The following is a 21,426-nucleotide window of genomic DNA, read 5'->3' as shown; positions in this document are numbered from 1 at the left end:
TCATTTATGTAAATGCTACTTTGAAATGTGATGTGAAAACTCAATAAAAAATACTACAGCAGCCACTAGCCACTTCAAAGTAATTAACTGCTCAAAAATGCAATAAGGAAATGTAATATTGTTTCTTCTGAAAAGTACTAATTAAAAATAACATAAATGCAAGAATATAACAAGGAAATATTGCGTAAAGTCAATATTCCTGTTGGTTCGTTGTATTGATGAGCCCAATAATAATAATAATAATTTTTATTTATATAGTGCCAACATATTCCGCATCACTTTACAAATTATAGAGGGGACTTGTACAGACAATAGACATTACAGCATAACAGAAATACAGTTCAAAACAGATACCAAGAGGAGTGAGGGCCCTGCTCTCAAGCTTACAAACTATGAGGAAAAGGGGAGACACGAGAGGTGGATGGTAACAATTGCTTTTAGTTATTCGGACCAGCCATAGTGTAAGGCTCGGGTGTTCATGTAAAGCAGCATGAACCAGTTAACTGCCTAAGTATGTAGCAGTACAGACACAGAGGGCTATTAACTGCATAAAGTGAATTAGAACATGATGCGAGGAACCTGTTTTTTTTTTTTTTTTTTAATATAAATAGGCCACACAGGGATAGTTAGGTTAATGCATTGAGGCGGTAGGCCAGTCTGAACAAGTGAGTTTTTAGGGTACGCTTAAAACTGTGGGGATTGGGGATTAATCGTATTAACCTAGGTAGTGCATTCCAAAGAATCGGCGCAGCACGTGTAAAGTCTTGGAGACGGGAGTGGGAGGTTCTGATTATTGAGGATGCTTAATGATACTTCCTGGATTGATGAAGCCATCAATATGTATGAAATTATTATGTATAGAATTTTGTATTGAAATCTAACAATTTATATCGAGCTGTCATCCATCTTTTACAACTCCATAAAATTGTATGCAAAATACCACAGGTAGTCAGTGAGTAAAATAGTATTTCCATAGGTATTTCTGTAAATGAAACCTCCATATGCTTACATGATTCCTATTGATGCTCATCCCTTCTGTCACGGTCAAACCTCAGTTGTAAAAAAAATTCTAAAGCACAGATTATCACATTTTTTAAAATCCTGTGCACTAAATTTTCCAGTCTAGCGAACGGAGCAGGCGGTCAAAGCCACATTCCGACTAGACTTTTTTCGGCCTCGCTCAATACACTTGCATTAAGTGAGGCTGCGCCCAGCTAGTTGGAATGTGGCTGGGAGTATGCATATCGCATACTTGAAAATCGCATAACCACCCGCTTCCACCGCCTGCATTGGAGAATCCTCACAGCACGCAGTGTGCGTGATGTGAGGATTCACAAGTCTGCAGCCACATGGAGTGACTGCAGACTTGTAGCTTTAGACCGGACAGCCCCTTATACTAACGTGCACTCTACACTTGCGCCTGCACACAAGCTCCACCCGTTGGGTCATGTCCTTTATGTCAGCATTTGCATATGTGATAAGTAATGTTTTATGACTGCCTACCATTCTCCAGGCTTCCTTTCTTTTTCTTTTGTTTTGTTAAATTGATAATACAGCATAGTTTTGCAAAAAAACAAACAAAAAATTACAAATTTACAATTAAAAAAAAAAATATCGTAAATTATCATACTATAAAATGTGCCCCTACTGGACTGCTCTTAACCAATGACCCCAGAGTGCTGGATAGAGTGAAGAAAAAAAGCATGCATACCTCCCGGACTGGTGCCGGAGCTCCGCTCTCAGCCCTGTGTCCCCCACCAGTCTACTGACAAAACGCATGTCACAAATGTGCTGCAGCCAATCAGTGACTGGCTGCAGCATTCACATTTTTCTCTGAGCAGAAGAAACACTCTCCTTCTGATCTGTCAAAACTGCCTTATTCACTTAAATTGGGGTGAGCTACAATACCAGACACAGCCAGTGGGCAGTTGTGGTGCTCTTCCTGGAAACACAATCCTTTTTTTTTAAAAATTGTAAGAAGTGTATAAAATATTTCATGTGGCACTTATTAGTTTTAGTTATATTATATTAAGATAGTAATAAACTCCGAACTGGGAAATGGACCCATTACTACTCACACGAAAACAGTAATATTTGTACCCTTGGACTGATCATCCACCATAAGAATCCTTCTTAATCCAGCAGATGGCGCATGGAATCCTTACGTAAATTGAGTTTATCGCCTGGAGGGTTCAGCGTCACATGTGACCTTTGGACCACGACTAATGGTCTTTAAAAAGACAAGAGCTCAGCCAAAAGTGTGTCACCCGAAAGCAAACACTGGTTCTGCCCTTTAGTCATGGTGAGTTTAACTGTTGTCCCTCTCCTCTAAGTGGAAATAATCTTATAATTTGGGAAAAGAAAGTTTTGTTTAATATGATCCGAGCGATTATCTGATTGTAGCGACATCCTCATGAATATCTCCCCCCTGCTTATTGTAGACCTAGTGGCCAAAGCTACTAAATGAGGCTACCTGTTCATTTCTTTCAAAGTCGTATAGTAATGTAGCAGAGCTGAATTTGTGATTTGGATTAACTCACTCTGATATTTTGCAATTTGTTTTTTGGCATAATATCATCTGAATTACTATAATGCAGAGAAATGTAAGGCTTCATAGAGAATGCAAGCTGAAATGCTTCAAAGGCAAAGCAAGCTCTGCTATATCTGTTATGTATTTTGGTTCAATCTCGGAAGTTTTACTTTTGTTATAAAGACTAATAATATTCTGGAGGTCATCTAAGCTTAAAAATGAGGGTTTATATATTCACCAATTTATGAACACTTTATCCTTGTGACTGGATATAATCTCGATGGGCTGCATTTACAAATCTATCAGCGGCTTTGTAAGATATTCAGTTCTGAAGTGACCAACTGCTCCAATATTTCTGGCCAATGTGTGTAAGAGATTAGAGTTGATTGCAGCGGGGATGCATAATGCATTAACTCATCCATCATTCCTGCGCGGCTCAATTTTTATTTAAACTATTGGTAGCATTTTTCATGTTTCTAACGTTTTAACTTTTTTCTGAAATATTATTATAAATGAGAATGAAAAACAATTGTCTTTTTAGAAATTTTTTTTCTTTTTAAATTGAAACCAGATCTCAAATGCAATGTTCATTCTTAAAGGGTAAATTCCTAAAATCAATTTATTCTAGGGAATTTATAGGGAATATTTTGCTAATCTCTGGAGGTCGGAACCCTAGCAATCCTGTTCTCAGGGTTTCAAAGCCCCATTCTCAGGATCACTTGGGGTCCCAACGGCTGGCCCTCCAGTGATAAGCAAGTTATACCCTCTACCATGAAGAGGGAATAAATAGGTTTTTTGGGAACAACCCTTTAAAGATTTGATTATGATATATTTTTTATTAAAGAGGTGGTCTAAAATCAAATTTGAACTTTACCCTAATTGTCTATTCAATTGAATAAATCCTAATGTAATCACTTTTCTACTATATGTCAATTAAAAATTCCCTACCATTCCCTCTCTACTATATCTTCCTGCTTTTTTTTCTTTACTTCTGTTCTGATAAAAAAAATGTTGAGAATTCCCACTGCATGCTGGGATATTCAAATGAGATGTGATCAAGGAGTCGGGACTTTATCCCCACAATGAAAGAAAGTGTCATCAGTGACATCCGTTTCAAGGGCTGGGCTAGTCCATGCTCTGCTGAGCTAGTTGTCAATTCTGACGCATGCTCCGTATGAACTCACTGCTCACAATACTATATTCCTTTGAAAGCATGGTGACAGTGCGCTCCCTCATCCGATCTAATGAGTGGTGATGAGCCAGCAAGAGAGTGTACTGTCAGTGTGCATTGAAAAGCAGAGAATGAGGCAAGCAGGAAGAGCAGAGACCAGTCCTGCCCCTTAAACAGATGTCACTGATGATGTCCCATTTCTCCAACAAAAAGTCATTGGAATGGAAGTTGAAAATAGCTGGAAGACAGAGAAGAGACAGTAGGGAATTTTTAATTGCAGTATATTAGAAAAGTGATTTGATTATTACATTCAATAGATAGACATTTATCATTGTTTGTGCACTGATAAAATATTTCCTTCCTTTCTCCCTTCCATCCTTTTTTTTTCCCACTGCATAATGATTGTTTTTATTTTGTCATGACAGAATCCAGTACTTTATCTTGGTCTGTTACTGCTTGTGACAGACACATTTGCTTATATTCAGGTAGGTTTCTAAATATTGTTTTTCAATAATTAAAATGTATTTCAGAATACTCAGATTCAGAAAGTTGTAAAATAGATGGTGTTATGTTTGCATCAAGAATTTGTTGAAATTTCATTGAATCTATTCTTCCCTCTAAAAAATGAAATGTTCCCCATGCCATTGACTGCAACACAACCTCAAAGCATGATTGATCCACCCCCAGGTTTAATGGTTGGTGAGATGTTTTTTTCCTAATATTCTGTGCCATTTTTTCGCCACACATACCTTTGATCATTGTGGCCAAACAGTTCTATTTTAACTTCATTGGTCCACAGGACTTGTTTCCAAAATGCATCAGGCTTGTTTAGCTGTTCTACTGCATACTTCTGATACTGAATTGTATGGTGAGGACTTAGGAGAGGTTTTCTTCTGATGACTCTTCCATGAAGGCCATATTTGTACAGGTGTCTCTGAGCAGTAGAACAATGTACTACAATTCCACAGTCTGCTAAATCTTTTGCAGTCAAGCAGGAGTTCTGATTTGCCTCTCTAGCAATCCTACGAGCAGCTCTCACTGAAATTTTGCTTATCTTGACCTCCAATATTTCTGCTGACTGTCATTTTTTAATTACATTTCGAACTGAGGAAAGAGTAACTTGAAAGTACCTTTCTTTCTTCTTATAGCCTTCTTCTGCTTTATGGGCCTCCACTATTTTCATTTTCAGAGTGCTAGGCAGCTGCTTAGAAGAATCCATGGCTGCTGTTTTTTGGCACAAGGTTAGAGGAGGCTGGTGAGTCGCCCCCAGGGGGCCGTGGGGTACTCGGTACCAGGCCCTTCGGTTCACAGGGGGATGTCATGGTGGCTGACCCATTCTGTGACTCTGGGACGTCCGTGTAAAAGGGAAAGGTCTTTAAGGGGAATGTTCGTGACACCACCTGTGGTATACCGTAAGGGTGACTGATGCTGCTTTAAGGGGTCCACTGGGGTGATGTTATGGCAGCTAGATGGTATACCTTCCCACAGGTGAAGTGTATCCCCAGGGCTTCCCGGTGTGTAGATGGTGAATGATGAATGGCGCAGTGAAGAACAAGGACACAAGGTTGCAGTCTCTTTACCCTTACTGAAGACTTCAGCATCCACAGTCCAGGGCACCAGATCACAGGGCAGGCAGAGTCCGGCTGGTTTGGAGACAAGTCCAGAGTTCCCTTATCCAGGTGGAAATCAGTAGCCTTTCTTTGCGCTGCGGTGGTGTAGTCCCTTACTGCCTATGGCTTCACATAAGGGTCTCACAAATGCGATGTTTCGCTCTCTGTCCCCCATATAGGATAGGACTGTATGACTGGTGACTTGAGCCTGTTTAGAGGGTCTCTTAGACAACCCGGCTCTGTAGTTGTCACCGTGCCTCCTGGGTGTAAGTGCAGACAGGTAACCTGCAATTAGCTGTCCTGACGGTCTCTGAAATAAGGCGTAGAGGTCCTTACTCCCTCGGTGTTCCAGTTACTGGGATTTTGCACCTCAGAAGGAGACAGCTTGAGCGGGGCTGGTCCCCTTCTGGTATCCTCTCTTTTGCTTCAACTTCCTTCATGCTCGCTGCAATACAGTTCTGCCTTTCAATGTCTCTTTCTGGGAGCTGCAGCTCTGAGGGCATGCACAGCTCCTTTAACCTTCCATCCTCCTCAGACTCTGGTTCTTGTTCTAACAGAACTCCTGTCTGGACCTCTGCCTGGAACTCAACTAACTTTCCCTATAGACTACCAGTTATATATATATATGGGGAGTGACCTAATAAATAGGAGCAGAAGCTCCCCCTGGTGATCTGGAGTGTGAAATGTGTTGCATGCTTGTGATACCTGGATGCAGTTATCCTTCTTTGCCTCCAAACGTAGCATCACTCTCCCCAGAGAGGAAAGCAATACCACTGCGACGACCAGGACCCTGGGGCGCCGCGTTGGGTTTTTACAAAACTGGGAAATTTGCATCACCTGGCCTTTCCTAAATATATCGTGAACAAGCCATAACCCTAATAGGCTAATTAAGCTCTGAAACCTTGGTCAAAGTTATCTGAGCACACAAATCTCCGAGGATATAATTTTTAAAATGCAAAAAATGACAAAGGAAAATGTGTCATCTTTAAGTGTAGGCCTTTTAGAGCTTATTTCAACTTCAACTTGTTTAACCCCTTAATCCCATATGACGTACTATCCCGTCCAGGTGACCTGGGACTTAATTCCCATGGACGGGATAGTACGTCATATGCGATCGGCCGCGCTCACGGGGGGAGCGCGGCCGATCGCGGCCGGGTGTCAGCTGCCTATCGCAGCTGACATCCGGCACTATGTGCCAGGAGCGGTCACGGACCGCTCCCGGCACATTAACCCCCGGCACACCGCGATCAAAGATGATCGCGGTGTGCCGGCGGTGCAGGGAAGCACCGCGCAGGGAGGGGGCTCCCTGCGGGCTTCCCTGAGACGATCGGTACACGGTGATGTGCTCACCGTGTACCGAGCGTCTTCTCCCTGCAGTCCCCGGATCCAAAATGGCCGCCGGGCTGCATCCGGGTCCTGCAGGGAGCACTTCCGGGTCAGGATCAGGCTGCAGCTGCAGCTCTAATCCTGCCCGGCTGTATGTCAGATCACCGATCTGATAGAGTGCTGTGCACACTGTCAGATCGGTGATCTGTGATGTCCCCCCCTGGGACAAAGTGAAAAAGTAAAAAAGAAAATTTCCACACTTGTAAAAAAAAAAATAAAAAAAAAATTCCTAAATAAAGCAGAAAAAAAAAAATATTATTCCCATAAATACATTTCTTTACATAAAAAAAAAACAAAAAAACAATAAAAGTACACATATTTAGTATCGCCGCGTCCGTAACGACCCGACCTATAAAACTGGCCCACTAGTTAACCCCTTCAGTGAACACCGTAAGAAAAAAAAAAAAAAAACGAGCCAAAAAACAACGCTTTATTATCATAACGCTGAACAAAGAGTGGAATAACACGCGATCAAAAAGACGGATATAAATAACCATGTTACCTCTGAAAACGTCATCTTGTCCCGCAAAAAACGAGCCGCCATATAGCATCATAACCAAAAAAATAAAAAAGTTATAGTCCTCTGAATAAAGCGATGCCAAAATAATTATTTTTTCTATAAAATAGCTTTTATCGTATAAAAGCGCCAAAACATAAAAAAAATGATATAAATGAGGTGTCGCTGTAATCGTACTGACCCGAAGAATAAAACTGCTTCATCAATTTTACCAAACGCGGAACGGTATAAACGCCTCCCCCAAAAGAAATTCATGAATAGCTGGTTTTTGGTCATTCTGCCTCACAAAAAAATCGGAATAAAAAGCGATCAAAAACTGTCACGTGTCCGAAAATGTAACCGATAAAAACGTCAACTCGTCCCGCAAAAAACAAGACCTCACATGACTCTGTGGACCAAAATATGGAAAAATTATAGGTCTCAAAATGTGGAGACGCAAAAACTTTTTTGCTATAAAAAGCGTCTTTTAGTGTGTGACGGCTGCCAATCATAAAAATCCGCTAAAAAACTCGCTATAAAAGTAAATCAAACCCCCCTTCATCACCCCCTTAGTTAGGCTAGGTTCACATTGCGTTAATGGGTTAACGCTAACGGACAGCGTTGCACGGCGAAAATGTCACAATTAACGCCGTGCAACGGGTCCGTTAGCACAACCATTGACAGCAATGTGATTTTCAGGTGTAGCGCATCGCTAGAGCGTGCCATTTTCGGCTCGCGCTAGCAAGGTGCCATTCTTTTGTGGCGCGCCTCAGACGCTGCTTGCAGCGTCCGCGGCGCGCCCGAGGTCCGATCCCCGATCTTCCAGAGCGGGGACGTTAACGCGACCACTAAACACGACACCTAAAAAGACATTGTGTTAGCGCAATCCGCTAGTGCTAAACGGATTTCCCTAACGCAATGTGAACCTAGCCTTAGGGAAAAATAATAAAATTAAAAAAAATGTATTTATTTCCATTTTCCGGTTAGGGTTAGGGTTAGGGTTAGGGCTAGGGTTGGGGCTAGGGTTAGGGTTTGGATTACATTTACGGTTGGGATTAGGGTTGGGATTAGAATTAGGGGTGTGTCTGGGTTAGGTGTGTGGTTAGGGTTACAGTTGGGATTAGGGTTAGTGGTGCGTTTGGATTAGGGTTTCATTTATAATTGGGGGGTTTCCACTGTTTAGACACATCAGGGGCTCTCCAAACGCGACATGGCGTCCGATCTCAATTCCAGCCAATTCTGCATTGAAAAAGTAAAACAGTGCTCCTTCACTTCCGAGCTCTCCCGTGCGCCCAAACAGGGGTTTACCCCAACATATGGGGTATCAGCGTACTCGAGACAAATTGGACAACAACTTTTTGGGTCCAAGTTCTCTTGTTATCCTTGGGAAAATAAAAATTTGGGGGGCTAAAAATAATTTTTGTGGGAAAAAAAAGGATTTTTATTTTCACGGCTCTGCGTTGTAAACTGTAGTGAAACACTTGGGGGTTCAAAGTTTTCACAACACATCTAGATAAGTTCCATGGGAGGTCTAGTTTCCAATATGGGGTCACTTGTGGGTGGTTTCTACTGTTTGGGTACATCAGGGGCTCTGCAAATGCAACGTGACGCCTGCAGACCAATCCATCTAAGTCTGCATTCCAAATGGCGCTCCTTCCCTTCCGAGCTCTGCCATGCGCCCAAACAGTGGTTCCCCCCCACATATGGGGTATCAGCGTACTCAGGACAAATTGAACAACAACTTTTGGGGTCCAATTTATTCTGTTACCCTTGTAAAAATACAAAGCTGGGGGCTAAAAAATCATTTTTGTGAAAAAAAAAAAGAATTTTTATTTTCACGGGTCTGCGTTATAAACTGTAGTGAAACACTTAGGGGTTCAAAGTTCTCACAACACATCTAGATAAGTTCCATGGGAGGTCTAGTTTCTAATATGGGGTCACTTGTGGGGGGTTTGTACTGTTTGGGTACATCAGGGGCTCTGCAAATGCAACGTGACTCCTGCAGACCAATCCATCTAAGTCTGCATTCCAAATGGCGCTCCTTCCCTTCCGAGCTCTGCCATGCGCCCAAACAGTGGTTCCCCCCCACATATGGGGTATCAGCGTACTCAGGACAAATTGGACAACAACTTTTGGGGTCCAATTTATTATGTTACCCTTGTGAAAATACAAAACTGGGGGCTAAAAAATTTTTGCGAAAAAAAAATAAATTTATTTTAACGGCTCTGCGTTATAAACTGTAGTGAAACACTTGGGGGTTCAAAGCTCTCAAAACACATCTAGATAAGTTCCTTAGAGGGTCTAGTTTCCAAAATGGTGTCACTTGTGGGGGTTTTTAATGTTTAGGCACATCAGGGGCTCTCTAAACCAACATGGCGTCCCATCTTAATTCCAGTCAATTTTGCATTGAAAAGTCAAATGGCGCTCCTTTCCTTCCGAGCTCTGCCATGCGCCCAAACAGTGGTTTACCCCCACATATGGGGTATCGTCGCACTCAGGACAAATTGCACAACAACTTTTGTGGTCTAATTTCTTCTCTTACCCTTGGGAAAATAAAAAATTGGTGGCGAAAAGATTATTTTTGTGAAAAAATATGATTTTTTATTTTTACGGCTCTGCATTATAAACTTCTGTGAAGCACTTGTTGGGTCAAAGTGCTCACCACACCTCTAGATAAGTTCCTTAAGGGGTCTACTTTCCAAAATGGTGTCACTTGTGGGGATTTCAATGTTTAGGCACATCAGGGGCTCTCCAAACGCAACATGGCATCCCATCTCAATTCCAGTCAATTTTGCATTGAAAAGTAAAATGGCGCTCCTTCCCTTCCGAGCTCTGCCATACGCCCAAACAATGGTTTACACCCATATACGGGGTATCAGCGTACTCAGGACAAATTGGCCAACAATTTTTGAGGTTCAATTTCTTCTCTTACTCTTGGGAAAATAAAAAATTGGGGGCGAAAAGATCATTTTTGTGAAAAAATATGATTTTTTATTTTTACGGCTCTGCATTATAAACTTCTGTGAAGCAATTGGTGGGTCAAAGTGGTCACCACACATCTAGATAAGTTCCTTAGGGTGTCTACTTTCCAAAATGGTGTCACTTGTGGGGGGTTTCAATGTTTAGGCACATCAGTGGCTCTCCAAACGCAACATGGTGTCCCATCTCAATTCCTGTCAATTTTGCATTTAAAAGTCAAATGGCGCTCCTTCCCTTCCGAGCTCTGCCATGCGCCCAAACAGTGGTTTACCCCCACATATGGGGTATCAGCGTACTCAGTACAGAATGTACAACAATGTTTGGCATCCATTTTATCCTGTTACCCTTGGTAAAATAAAACAAATTGGAGCTGAAATAAATTTTGTGTGAAAAAAAGTTAAATATTCATTTTTATTTAAACATTCCAAAAATTCCTGTGAAACCCCTGAAGGGTTAATAAACTTCTTGAATGTGGTTTTGAGCACCTTGAGGGGTGCAGTTTTTAGAATGGTGTCACACTTGGGTATTTTCTATCATATAGACCCCTCAAAATGACATCAAATGAGATGTGGTCCCTAAAAAAAAAATGGTGTTGTAAAAATGAGAAATTGCTGGTCAACTTTGAACCCTTATAACTCCCTAACAAAAAAAAATTTTGGTTCCAAAATTGTGCTGATGTAAAGGAGACATGTGGGAAATGTTACTTATTAAGTATTTTGCGTGACATATCTCTGTGATTTAAGGGCATAAAAATTTAAAGTTGGAAAATTGCGAAATTTTCAAAATTTTCGCCAAATTTCCGTTTTTTTCACAAATAAACGCAAGTTATATCGAATAAATGTTACTACTAAAATGAAGTACAATATGTCACGAGAAAACAATGTCAGAATCGCCAAGATCCGTTGAAGCGTTCCAGAGTTATAACCTCATAAAGGGACAGTGGTCAGAATTGTAAAAATTGGCCCGGTCATTAACGTGCAAACCACCCTCGGGGCTTAAGGGGTTAATCATTCACAATAACAATAATTTTAACCAGGGGTGCCCAAATGTTCGCATGCCACTGTATGTGTGTAAGTGTGTTATGTGTATTATATACTGACATGATGTATGTAACATGCACTATGTTTATATGTGTGTATAACATACACTGTGTGTTATTCATTGAAGTGTGTGTAACGTACAGTGTTTGTGTCACACGTACAGTATGTGTGCATGTGTAACCTATATTTATAAATACTGGCTGTGAAGATAAGAGATCGAAGGTGTGAACATGTCAGCAATAATCCCCAAAAAATAGCAAAATGATGCTTATTCATTGTGTGATTAGATGGTTTATGCCAGAACAAGTCATTGGGGTCGATTCGTTAAGACTGGTGTAGTGCACAATTTCACTACGCCTGGTTTGCAGAAGTAGAAGGCGCTAAATTAATTAAGGAGAACACGCCACTTAATGAATTTGGTGCCTCATCTAAATGGCGAGTGCCTCCGTGGACTGGAGTAACATTTCTGGAGTAAACAAGCCGGCAATTTTTAATAACTAAGTGGGCGAGTGTAGCCACATCCAGCCTTGCCCTGTCTCGGTCCATATTGGTGGAGCTTATTCAAACTATAAGTCAGAAAACTGTTGCACAATCCATTGCTCGTATTGCTCAAAAATTTTGCTTCTTTTCATAGCTTTTACAACATTTTTTGTGTAGAAGCTTTGGTGAATTGGACCTATTGGTTTCGTCAGCCCATCTCCCACTGTAAACAGGAGATGTGTTGCTGATGACACAGAATGATTTATTAGAGATTGTTCTGTTCCCATCATTCTTTGTTAACCTGTATTAAGAGTCTGATAAACAATCGCTGAACAACTTGAATATGGTCGATCACACTTATTTAACGGTCTGAAATCAGCTCATGTGAACACATCATAAATGGTTAGTGTGATGGAGCAATATGTTAGCATTTTTGTCTAAATGTGGCTCTATCTGGATCAGGACCTTTGTCAGGTTAACGCACATAAGGATAGTAATACTAGGCAGTTATTTATACTTTCTATTTTAATACCCACCTGGCTTCACTATCCTTTCATCCCAAAGAAGACTCTGATCCACAGTATGTTTTCATCATCTTTGTAAAATAGATTTTATTTATTGATAAATTAGTAATTATACAAATTCAGATATATCGATTTATCTCCACAGTGGGTGGTACCATCAGAAGATACCTCTGCATCCCTACTTCTTCCTTTATATATGCATTCAAACCCCATCATAAGTCAGTGTAGCCAAAAAGGCGACATTTGGATCTGCTTAATGGATCTTGCTATGAATGGAGCCCTGTCATCTGTGACATGCTAAGTTGGTAGATTTTTCAGTTCATCAGCTACAGTCTCTGAAATCTTCTCAAAGCACATACTTTTTGTTTGTATGGAATGGAGACTAGAGGGGTCCTGCTAACGTACATTATGCCACCCAACACCATAATCTGAGGACTAGTACTAGTATAACATTCCCTTGTGGAGACCACTTCTTGTTGTTACTCAGACTAAGCATGTGTGAAATACGTCAGGTGAGTATTGTTGGTGATCCATTAATAATTTATTGTGCATCCCATTTTACCAATTGCTTCTTTTTTCTAGAAATTTTGACATTTTGAAACTGCCAGTCCAAGTAATTTATCACGTGTACATAATTTTTAATTTACTAATTTTTATTGTGCATATTGTGCCTTTTTTCCCATGCTCGTTCACCCATCAATCTGTTTTTGTGTCTCTTGTGTTATACATACATGCTTTTAACATATATTTAATAAAGGCTTCATTATTCAATTTTGCATAATCTTTGGTTAAATACACACTGCAGTTTTGGTTTTCAATTCATAAAATGCAAAGTGAATGAACAAGAGAGAAATCTAAATCAAATCAATAATTAGTATCATCATCACCCTTTGTGTGTTAAAACAGGTTGGTTGTCCAAAATGTTATTAACTATTAATAATTCTATTTCTGAAAGCTTTCTTAATTTAAGTATTAAAAAAGTCATCAATTTTCAAAGGAACTATATTTCTAAAGGTGCAATTTACATTAAATTCTCATGAGATCTATAATATAACCAGAAATGTGTACTTCTGTCTGAAGTCTCTGGCGCATGCGCAGGAGTCAGCGCATGCTGCACAATGGTGTCAATATCTTCAGGATGTTAGTTTGAGTAACTTCACTGGCAGGGGGGGTGTGATGATGGAAGGGAGGAGGGAGAAGGGAGGAGAGAGAGGGAGATAGTGAGAGACATAGTGTGAGGAGAGAGGAGAGAGTGAAGAGAAAGAAATGTACCAATGAGAGAGTGAGAGATAAAACTGTACCAATGAGAGAAATATACCAATGAGAGAGACAAAAATGTACCAATGAGAGAAACAGAGAGGCAAAAATATACAAATGCAAGAGAGAGACAAAAATGCACCAATGAGTGAGACAAAAATATACCAATGAAAAAGAGAGACAAATGTACCAATGAGAGAGAGGCATACATGTACCAATAAAATTGCTCACCACCTGGGCATGGAACTAGAGATGGGTAGATACCTGGATGTTCGCGTCTGGTAGGTTCGGCCGAACAGTTACAAAAAGTTTGGGTTCGGGTACCAGAACAGTACCCGGACCACATTGACTTGAATATATTCAATTCAATGGGGGCCCCGAGCATCTAGTGTTTGCCACGCTGTCATGTGCACGACAGTGCAGCAAACACCGTTTCTGATTGATGATAAATTCATCACCGCCGGGCAGGCAGCCCCAGTTCCCATGCTGTCATCACTACTGGTCAAAAGACAGTGTGAGCGCACAGCTGTGATTGGAGGTATAAAGTTTACCTCCAGTCACTGATGTCAGCTGATGGGACTATTGCTCCCAACAGCCGACGCCTGCTGCCGCTAATAACAACGAGAGCAAGAGCGTCTGATGGGAGCATGCATCAGTTGGCGCTGTAAATAAATAATTTTTAAAAAAACTCAGCGTGGGTTCCTCTTTATTTTTGAAAACCAGCCAGGCAAAAATCACAGCAACCCTCAACTGTCAGCAAGGCTGGTTATCAAGAATCAGAGGAGTTCCCATGCCATATTTTTTAATTATTTAAATAATTTAAAAAAATCAGCGTTGGTTTCCCCCTAATTTTTGACAACCAGTCAAGCTAAGGCAGACAGCTGAGGGCTGGTATTCTTAGACTGGTAAGGGGCCATAGATATGGGCCCCCCAGCCTAATAATAGCAGCCCGTAGCTGCCTAGTAAAGGCACATCTATTAATCAATCAATTCTGGCACTTTGCCCGACTCTTGCCACTTGCCCTGTAGTGGTGGTAAGTGGAGTTCATATTTGTGTGGTTGATGTCACCTTTGTATTCTCAGGTGACATCAAGCCCACGGATTACTATTGCAGATGCATCTATAAAACACCTATCCATTACTAATCCTATAGTTGTATGGTAAATGCACAGCTAGAATAAAGTCTTTTACTTGAAATAAAACAAAACATTTTTACTTTTTAATTTAACCCCTTTACCCCCAAGGGTGGTTTGCATGTTAATGACCTGGCCAATTTTTACAATTTTGACCACTGTCCCTTTATGAGGTTATAACTCTGAAACGCTTCAACAGATCCCATTGATTTTGACATTGTTTTCTCGTGACATATTGTACTTCATGTTAGTGGTAAAATTTCTTTGATATTACCTGCGTTTATTTGTGAAAAAAGCAGAAATTTGGTGAAAATTTAGAAAATTTCGCAATTTTCCAACTTTTAATTTTTATGCCCTTAAATCACAGAATTATGTCACACAAAATACTTAATAAGGAACATTTCTACTTTACATCAGCACAATTTTGGAAGCAAAATTTTTTTTGTTAGGGAGTTATAAGGGTTACAAGTTGAGCAGCAATTTCTCATTTTTACAACACCATTTTTTTTAGGGACCACATCACATTTGAAGTCACTTTGAGGACTATATGATGGAAAATACCCAAGTGTGACACCATTCTAAAAACTGCACCCCCAAAGGTGCTCAAAATTATATTCAAGAAGTTTATTAACCCTTCAGGTGTTTCACAGGAATTTTTGGAATGTTTACAAAAAAATGAACATTTAACTTTTTTTCACCAAAAAGTTACTTTAGCTCCAATTTGTTTTATTTTACCAAGACAAACAGGAGAAATTGGACCCCAAAGGTTGTTGTACATTTTGTTCTGAGTATGCTGATACCCCATTTTTGGGGGTAAACCACTGTTTGGGTGCATAGCAGAGCTCTGACGGGAAGGAGAGCCATTTGATTTTTCAATGCAAAATTAACTGGAGTTGACATAGGATACCATGTCGCGTTTGGAGAGCTCCTGATGTGCCTAAACATTGAAACCCCCCACAAGTGACACCATTTTGGAAAGTAAACCCCCTAAGGAACTTATCTACATGTGTGGTGAGCACTTTGACCCACCAAGTGCTTCATAGAAGTTGATAATGTAGAGCTGTAATAATAAAATATTTTCACAAAAATGATCTTTTCGCCCCCAATTTTTTATTTTCCCAAGGGTAACAGAAGAAATTGGACCCCAAAAGTTGTTGTGCAATTTGTCCTGAGTACGCTGATGCCCCATATGTGGGGGTAAACCACTGTTTGGGCACATGGCAGAGCTCAGAAGGGAAGGAGCGCTGTTTGACTTTTCAATGCAAAATTGACTGGAATTGAGATGGGACGCCATGTCGTGTTTGGAGAGCCCCTGATGTGCCTAAACTTTGAAACCCCCACAAGTGACACCATTTTGGAAAGTAGACCCCCTACGGAACTTATCTAGATGTGTGGTGAGCACTTTGACTGACCAACTGCTTCACAGAAGTTTATAATGCAGAGCTGTAAAAATAAAAATCATATTTTTTCACAAAAATTACCTTTTCGCCCCCTTTTTTTATTTTCCCAAGGGTAACAGAAGAAACTGGACCCCATATGTTGTTGTGCAATTTGTCCTGAGTATGCTGATACCCCATATGTGGGGGAAAAAACTGCTGTTTGGGTGCATGGCAAAGCTTGGAAGGGAAGGAGCGCAGTTTGACTTTCCAATGCAAAATTGACTGAAATTGAGATGGGATGCCATGTCACGTTTGGAGAGCCTCTGATGTGCCTAAACATTAAAATCCACACAAGTGACACCATTTTGGAAAGTAGACTCCCTAAGGAACTTATCTAGATGTGTGGTGAGCACTTTGAACCCCCAAGTGTTTCACTACAGTTTATAATGCAGAGCTGTGAAAATAAAAAATCTTTTTTTTCCACACAAATTATTTTTTAGCCTCCGGTTTTGTATTTTCCCAAGGGTAACAGGAGAAATCGTACCCCAAAAGTTGTTGTTCAATTTGTCCTGAGTACGCTGATACCCCATATATTGGGGTAAACCCCTGTTTGGGCGCATGGGAGAGCTCGGAAGGGAAGGAGCACTGTTTTACTTTTTCAATGCAGAATTGGCTGAAATTGAGATCAGATGCCATGTCGCGTTTGGAGAGCCCCTGATGTGCCTAAACAGTGGAAACCCCCCAATTCTAACTGAAACCCTAACCCAGACACACCCCTAACCCTAATCCCAACCCTAACCCTAACCACACCTCTAACCCTAATCCCAACCCTAATCCCAACTGTAAATGTAATCCAAACCCTAACTTTAGCCACAACCCTAACCCTAACTATATCCCCAATCCTAACCCTAACTTTAGCCCCAACCCTAACCCCAACCCTAACCCTAACCCTAACCCCAACCCTAACTGTAGCCCTAACCCTAACTTTAGCCCCAACCCTAACCCTAACTTTAGCCCCAACTCTAACCCTACCTTTAGCCCCCACCCTAACCCTAACTTTAGCCCCAACTGTAACCCTAACTTTAGCCCCAACACTAACCCTAACTTTAGCCCCAACCCTAACCTTAACCCTAATGGAAAAATGGAAATAAATAAATTTTTTTAAATTTTATTATTTTTCCCTAACTAAGGTGGTGATGATGGGGGGGGGGGTTGATTTTCTTTTATAGTGGGTTTTTTAGCGGATTTTTATGATTGGCAGCAGTCACACACTAAAAGACGCTCTACATTTTGAGAGCTGTAATTTTTCCATATTTTGGTCCACAGAGTCATGTGAGGTCTTGTTTTTTGCGGGATGAGTTGACATTTTTTTTATTGGTACCATTTTCGGGCACGTGACATTTTTGATCGCTTTTTATTCCGATTTTTGTGAGGTAGAATGAACAAAACATAGCTATTCATGAATTTCTTTTGGGGGGCGCTTATACCGTTCCGCTTTTGGTAAAATTGATAAAGCAGTTTTATTCTTTGGGTCAGAACGATTATGGCGATACCTCATTTATATCATTTTTTATGCTTTGGCGCTTTTATACGATAAAAACTATTTTATATTAAAAATAATTATTTTTGCATTGCTTTATTCTGAGGACTATAACTTTTTCATTTTTTTGTTGATGATGCTGTATTGTAGCTCGTTTTTTGCGGGACAAGATGACATTTTCAGCGGTACCATGATTATTTATATCCGTCTTTTTGGTCACGTGTTATTCCACTTTTCGTTTGGTGGTATGATAATAAAGTCTCGTTTTTTGCCTTTTTTACGGTGTTCACTGAAGGGGTTAACTAGTGGGACAGTTTTATAGGTCGGTTCATTACAGACGCGGCGATACTAAATATGTGTACTTTTATTGTTTTGTTTTTTATTTAGATAAAGAAATGTATTTATTGGAACAATATTTTTTTTCTTTATTTAGGAATTTTTTCTTTCTTACACATGCAAATGTTTTTTTTTTTTTTTTTTCCTTTTTTACATTTCCCCAGGGGGGCATCACTATATACATGATCAGATCACTGATCTGACACTTTGCAATGCACTGTGTCAGATTAGCGATCTGACAGGCACTGCAGGGAGGCTTCCCGGCACCTGTTCTGAGCAGGCGCTTACAAGCCACCTCCCTGCAGTACCCGGAAGGCCCCCCGTGGCCATTTTGGATCCGGTTTGGCAGGGAGGAGGGGGTAGGAGACCCTCAGAGCAACGCGATCACATCACGTTGCTCCGAGGGTCTCAGGGAAGCACGCAGTGAGCCCCCTCCCTGCGCGATGCTTCCCTGTGCCGCAGGAACGCAGCGATCATCTTTAATCACAGAGTTCCAGGGGTTAATGTGTCAGGAGCGGTCTGTGATCACTCCTGGCACATAGTGCCGGATGTCATCTACGATAGTCAGCTGACACCCGGCCGCAATTGGCCATGCTACCCCCGTGAGCGCTGCTGATCGCGCTGAACGTACTATTCTTTCCATGGGAAGTAGGGCCCACCCCACATGGACGGAATAGTACATCCAATGGTAGAAAGGGGTTAATATCAAACACAGTTATACTCTCCTAACGCCCATTTCATTGAAGCCAATGTCTCCTGTAATAAAACAAAAATAAAAAACAACAATATCCCTCACCTGTCCATCGTTTTGTCCTACGCTGTAATCTATGTCTGGGGATAAATACTTTTCAACCTGGACAGTGCCAAGATGTGAACGTCCAGGCTGAGAACCACTGGGGAATGAGTTGCCGCAAGAGCAGCATCAGTGAACGGCGGTGACGTCATCGAGGTTGCTGCATGTTTTTGAGGCTGAACTGTGGTGACCTTGGTGTTCTGTGCTCTTTTATGCAAAGAAAGCGGCCAGTCACTGATAGGCCTGCTCACTGGACCGAAAATTCTAGAAAGTGCTGAGGATTAAATGATTAAAAACAGGTTATACTGAATCTTTACTCACAAAACTACAGATCAATCCTTTAAACTCCCTGTTCTCTATAACATTCTGCCTGCAGAATAGACTGCATTTTCATTGCTACAGATTTCCTTTAAGTTCTTTGAATAAAAAAGTTCAGTAAGCTTCTAAGGTTTCTCTAGTGGTGGCTGAAGGCAACGAGACATTATCATTTAACTCTATAGACCCGATTCAGCAAAGCATTTGTGCACAGTGTTCTGGCTTAATAAGATTTGAAATATCTGAGAATTTGGTGCAACTGAATGCTATGATAAAATTTTGCTACTTTTGGTCTTCACTTCGAGACACAGATTTTACTCCAGGGACTTGAGTAGGTTTTTGTAGTAAAGCATCCACAGAGGTGCATGCCACTCATCTGGTGTTCTTGATTCATGAAATGTCGTATGTCTTCATGAATCAAGAGCACACCATGAACAACATCGGTCTTTATGAATAGGGCCTAAGTCTATTCAGTAGTTTTGGAGCTCCATATTAGGCCCCCTTCACTGCATACAACAAAACTACAACTGTATGGCTCTATAAATGGCAATATAAAACTTTTTTTTATAGCAGTCTAAATTCCTCTAAGCTCCCACTTCTAGAAAGATCCCTGGGTTTTGGTGCATAATGTTTTATTAAGTTCTATGTTTTATAAAGTATGAAATAAGCTTCTATACTCACTCTTAGGGTAGGCTGCAGGTGACAAGAATTTTATTAAGAAATAGATGAAAATGGGGCTAAAATGTGTAAATTTACTTTAAGTTACAAAATAATATCATTGGCAATGACTGCAGTAGACTGTACGTCTACCCGTTGCTTCCTAATTTCTCTCTTAAAAAGGCTAGGCTAGGGTCAAGCTAGGGTCAAGCTGCAAGCAGCGTTCGCAGTCCGTCACTCAAATGACGGCACATCGCTAGCGCACGCCCAATATGGGCGTGCGCTAGCGATGCGTTCACCATTACAGGCTATGGCGGCGTTAACGGACTATGTTACACCACGTTATGCCGCGGTGTAACGTACTCCATTAAACGCGGTCACATAACGCAATGTGACCCTAGCCTTATCAATAGTTTTCACTTGTGGAAATGTGAAATGTATTCTTCAACATTTTGCACTAAGGAGAATCTTTTCACTTGTTTGTATACAAACTTCAGACATTACTACTTGGAGATCAATTATAGACATGGAAGTGTTGTGTCAGGCCACAAAATGATTTATTTTTCATGGATATTTTTTTGAAGAACTAATAATTATTTTTGCATTCATGGGTAGAATTAGAAAATTGAACTGAACAAAGATTAAATGCCTAAAGGAACTTCAAGGCAAAAAATGGAAGAAGGAAAATCAATTTTCCCAGCCGGAGAGGTTTATACAGCTTTCTTTGTTATTTGAATCAATAGTTCTGTTCCTGTGAATAGCTGAATAATCACTTTTTTGTATAGTGTTGGTATACATGTGGACTGAGTCACTGAACCTTCAGTTGCAACACTTTTGATCATTAACAGATTTCTGCTGTTATCCTGATTTCTCTACATCTGTGAATTTTAGTTACGGCTCTGAGGCGAGCAATTATTACACGCTGTGTGTCCAGCATGCCTAGCTAAAATAAATTGATTCTTCAAATACGCATTTCCATTAAAAAAAGCACATGAAATGTAAAGCACAATAGATCTTGTAAAATGAGCATGAACCCCCCGGTAGGATGTCTTGGAGTAAAATGTATTTAGTGACGTGATTATATTCACAGGGGATCCCACCGATGTTGGCTTTTATAGATTCTGCTATCATCACAATTTAACATTGAGCTGACATTTTAACTTTATTTATGAGGTGACATGAAAAGTTTTTTTGTCAATTCACTTACATTTCAGTATTTTTTATTTCTAAATGGTAGGATGTATTCTTACTAAAAGGTTGGATGAATCAGTGATGTTTTTTGCTTGCAGCTGACAGACATTTCATAATACCCGTAGTAGCTGTAAGTTAAGGAGCCGCTAAACTTTCTTTTATTTAATTATTGGTCAGCCTTTGTAAAGCTATGAATCTGTGTAATGTACTTAGTTACCTTATTTTGCTTCTTTCTATCCTTAAAACCAAAGTGAAAGTGCTGTCTTATCTGTCTAATTCATGCAGTCTTAGTAGTTGGTTTGAAGTGCAGGTATCGTAAAGATCCGTACTCATGTGTGAGCTTCTTTGCTCCTCTTCCCCATGCTCAGACAGGGAGAAAGTTTGCAAATAGTGTTTGGGCATGGGGAAGGGTACACACTGGATTATGGATCGTTGCTAGACCTATTATCGCCCAGAGACTCCAGTTCAAAACCCTCACACTGACATACAAAGCCATCCACAACCTGTCTCCTCCATACATATGTGACATGGTCTCCCGGTACCTACCTACACGCGACCTCCGATCCTCCCAAGACCTCCTTCCCTACTCCCCTCTCATCTCTTCTTCCCA

At 40.6% G+C, this 21,426-nt stretch overlaps 1 protein-coding gene across 1 annotated transcript in view; it reads left to right on the top strand.

Annotated features, from left to right (window-relative positions):
* Positions 1-2,241: 2,241 nt before the first annotated feature.
* LOC138680555 (bifunctional protein GlmU-like) overlaps positions 2,242-21,426 on the top strand; it is a 175,839-nt gene continuing 156,654 nt past the window's right edge. The window contains exons 1-2 of the mRNA XM_069767909.1: positions 2,242-2,302; positions 4,127-4,186. Of these exons, the coding sequence (XP_069624010.1) occupies positions 2,300-2,302; positions 4,127-4,186 (63 nt within the window). The 5' untranslated portion in view covers positions 2,242-2,299. The remainder of the gene's footprint in view (positions 2,303-4,126; positions 4,187-21,426) is intronic.

Source organism: Ranitomeya imitator, chromosome 5 (genome assembly GCF_032444005.1).
Source record: "Ranitomeya imitator isolate aRanImi1 chromosome 5, aRanImi1.pri, whole genome shotgun sequence".
Taxonomy (NCBI): domain Eukaryota; kingdom Metazoa; phylum Chordata; class Amphibia; order Anura; family Dendrobatidae; genus Ranitomeya; species Ranitomeya imitator.
This window is presented reverse-complemented; position numbering and strand designations above follow the sequence as displayed.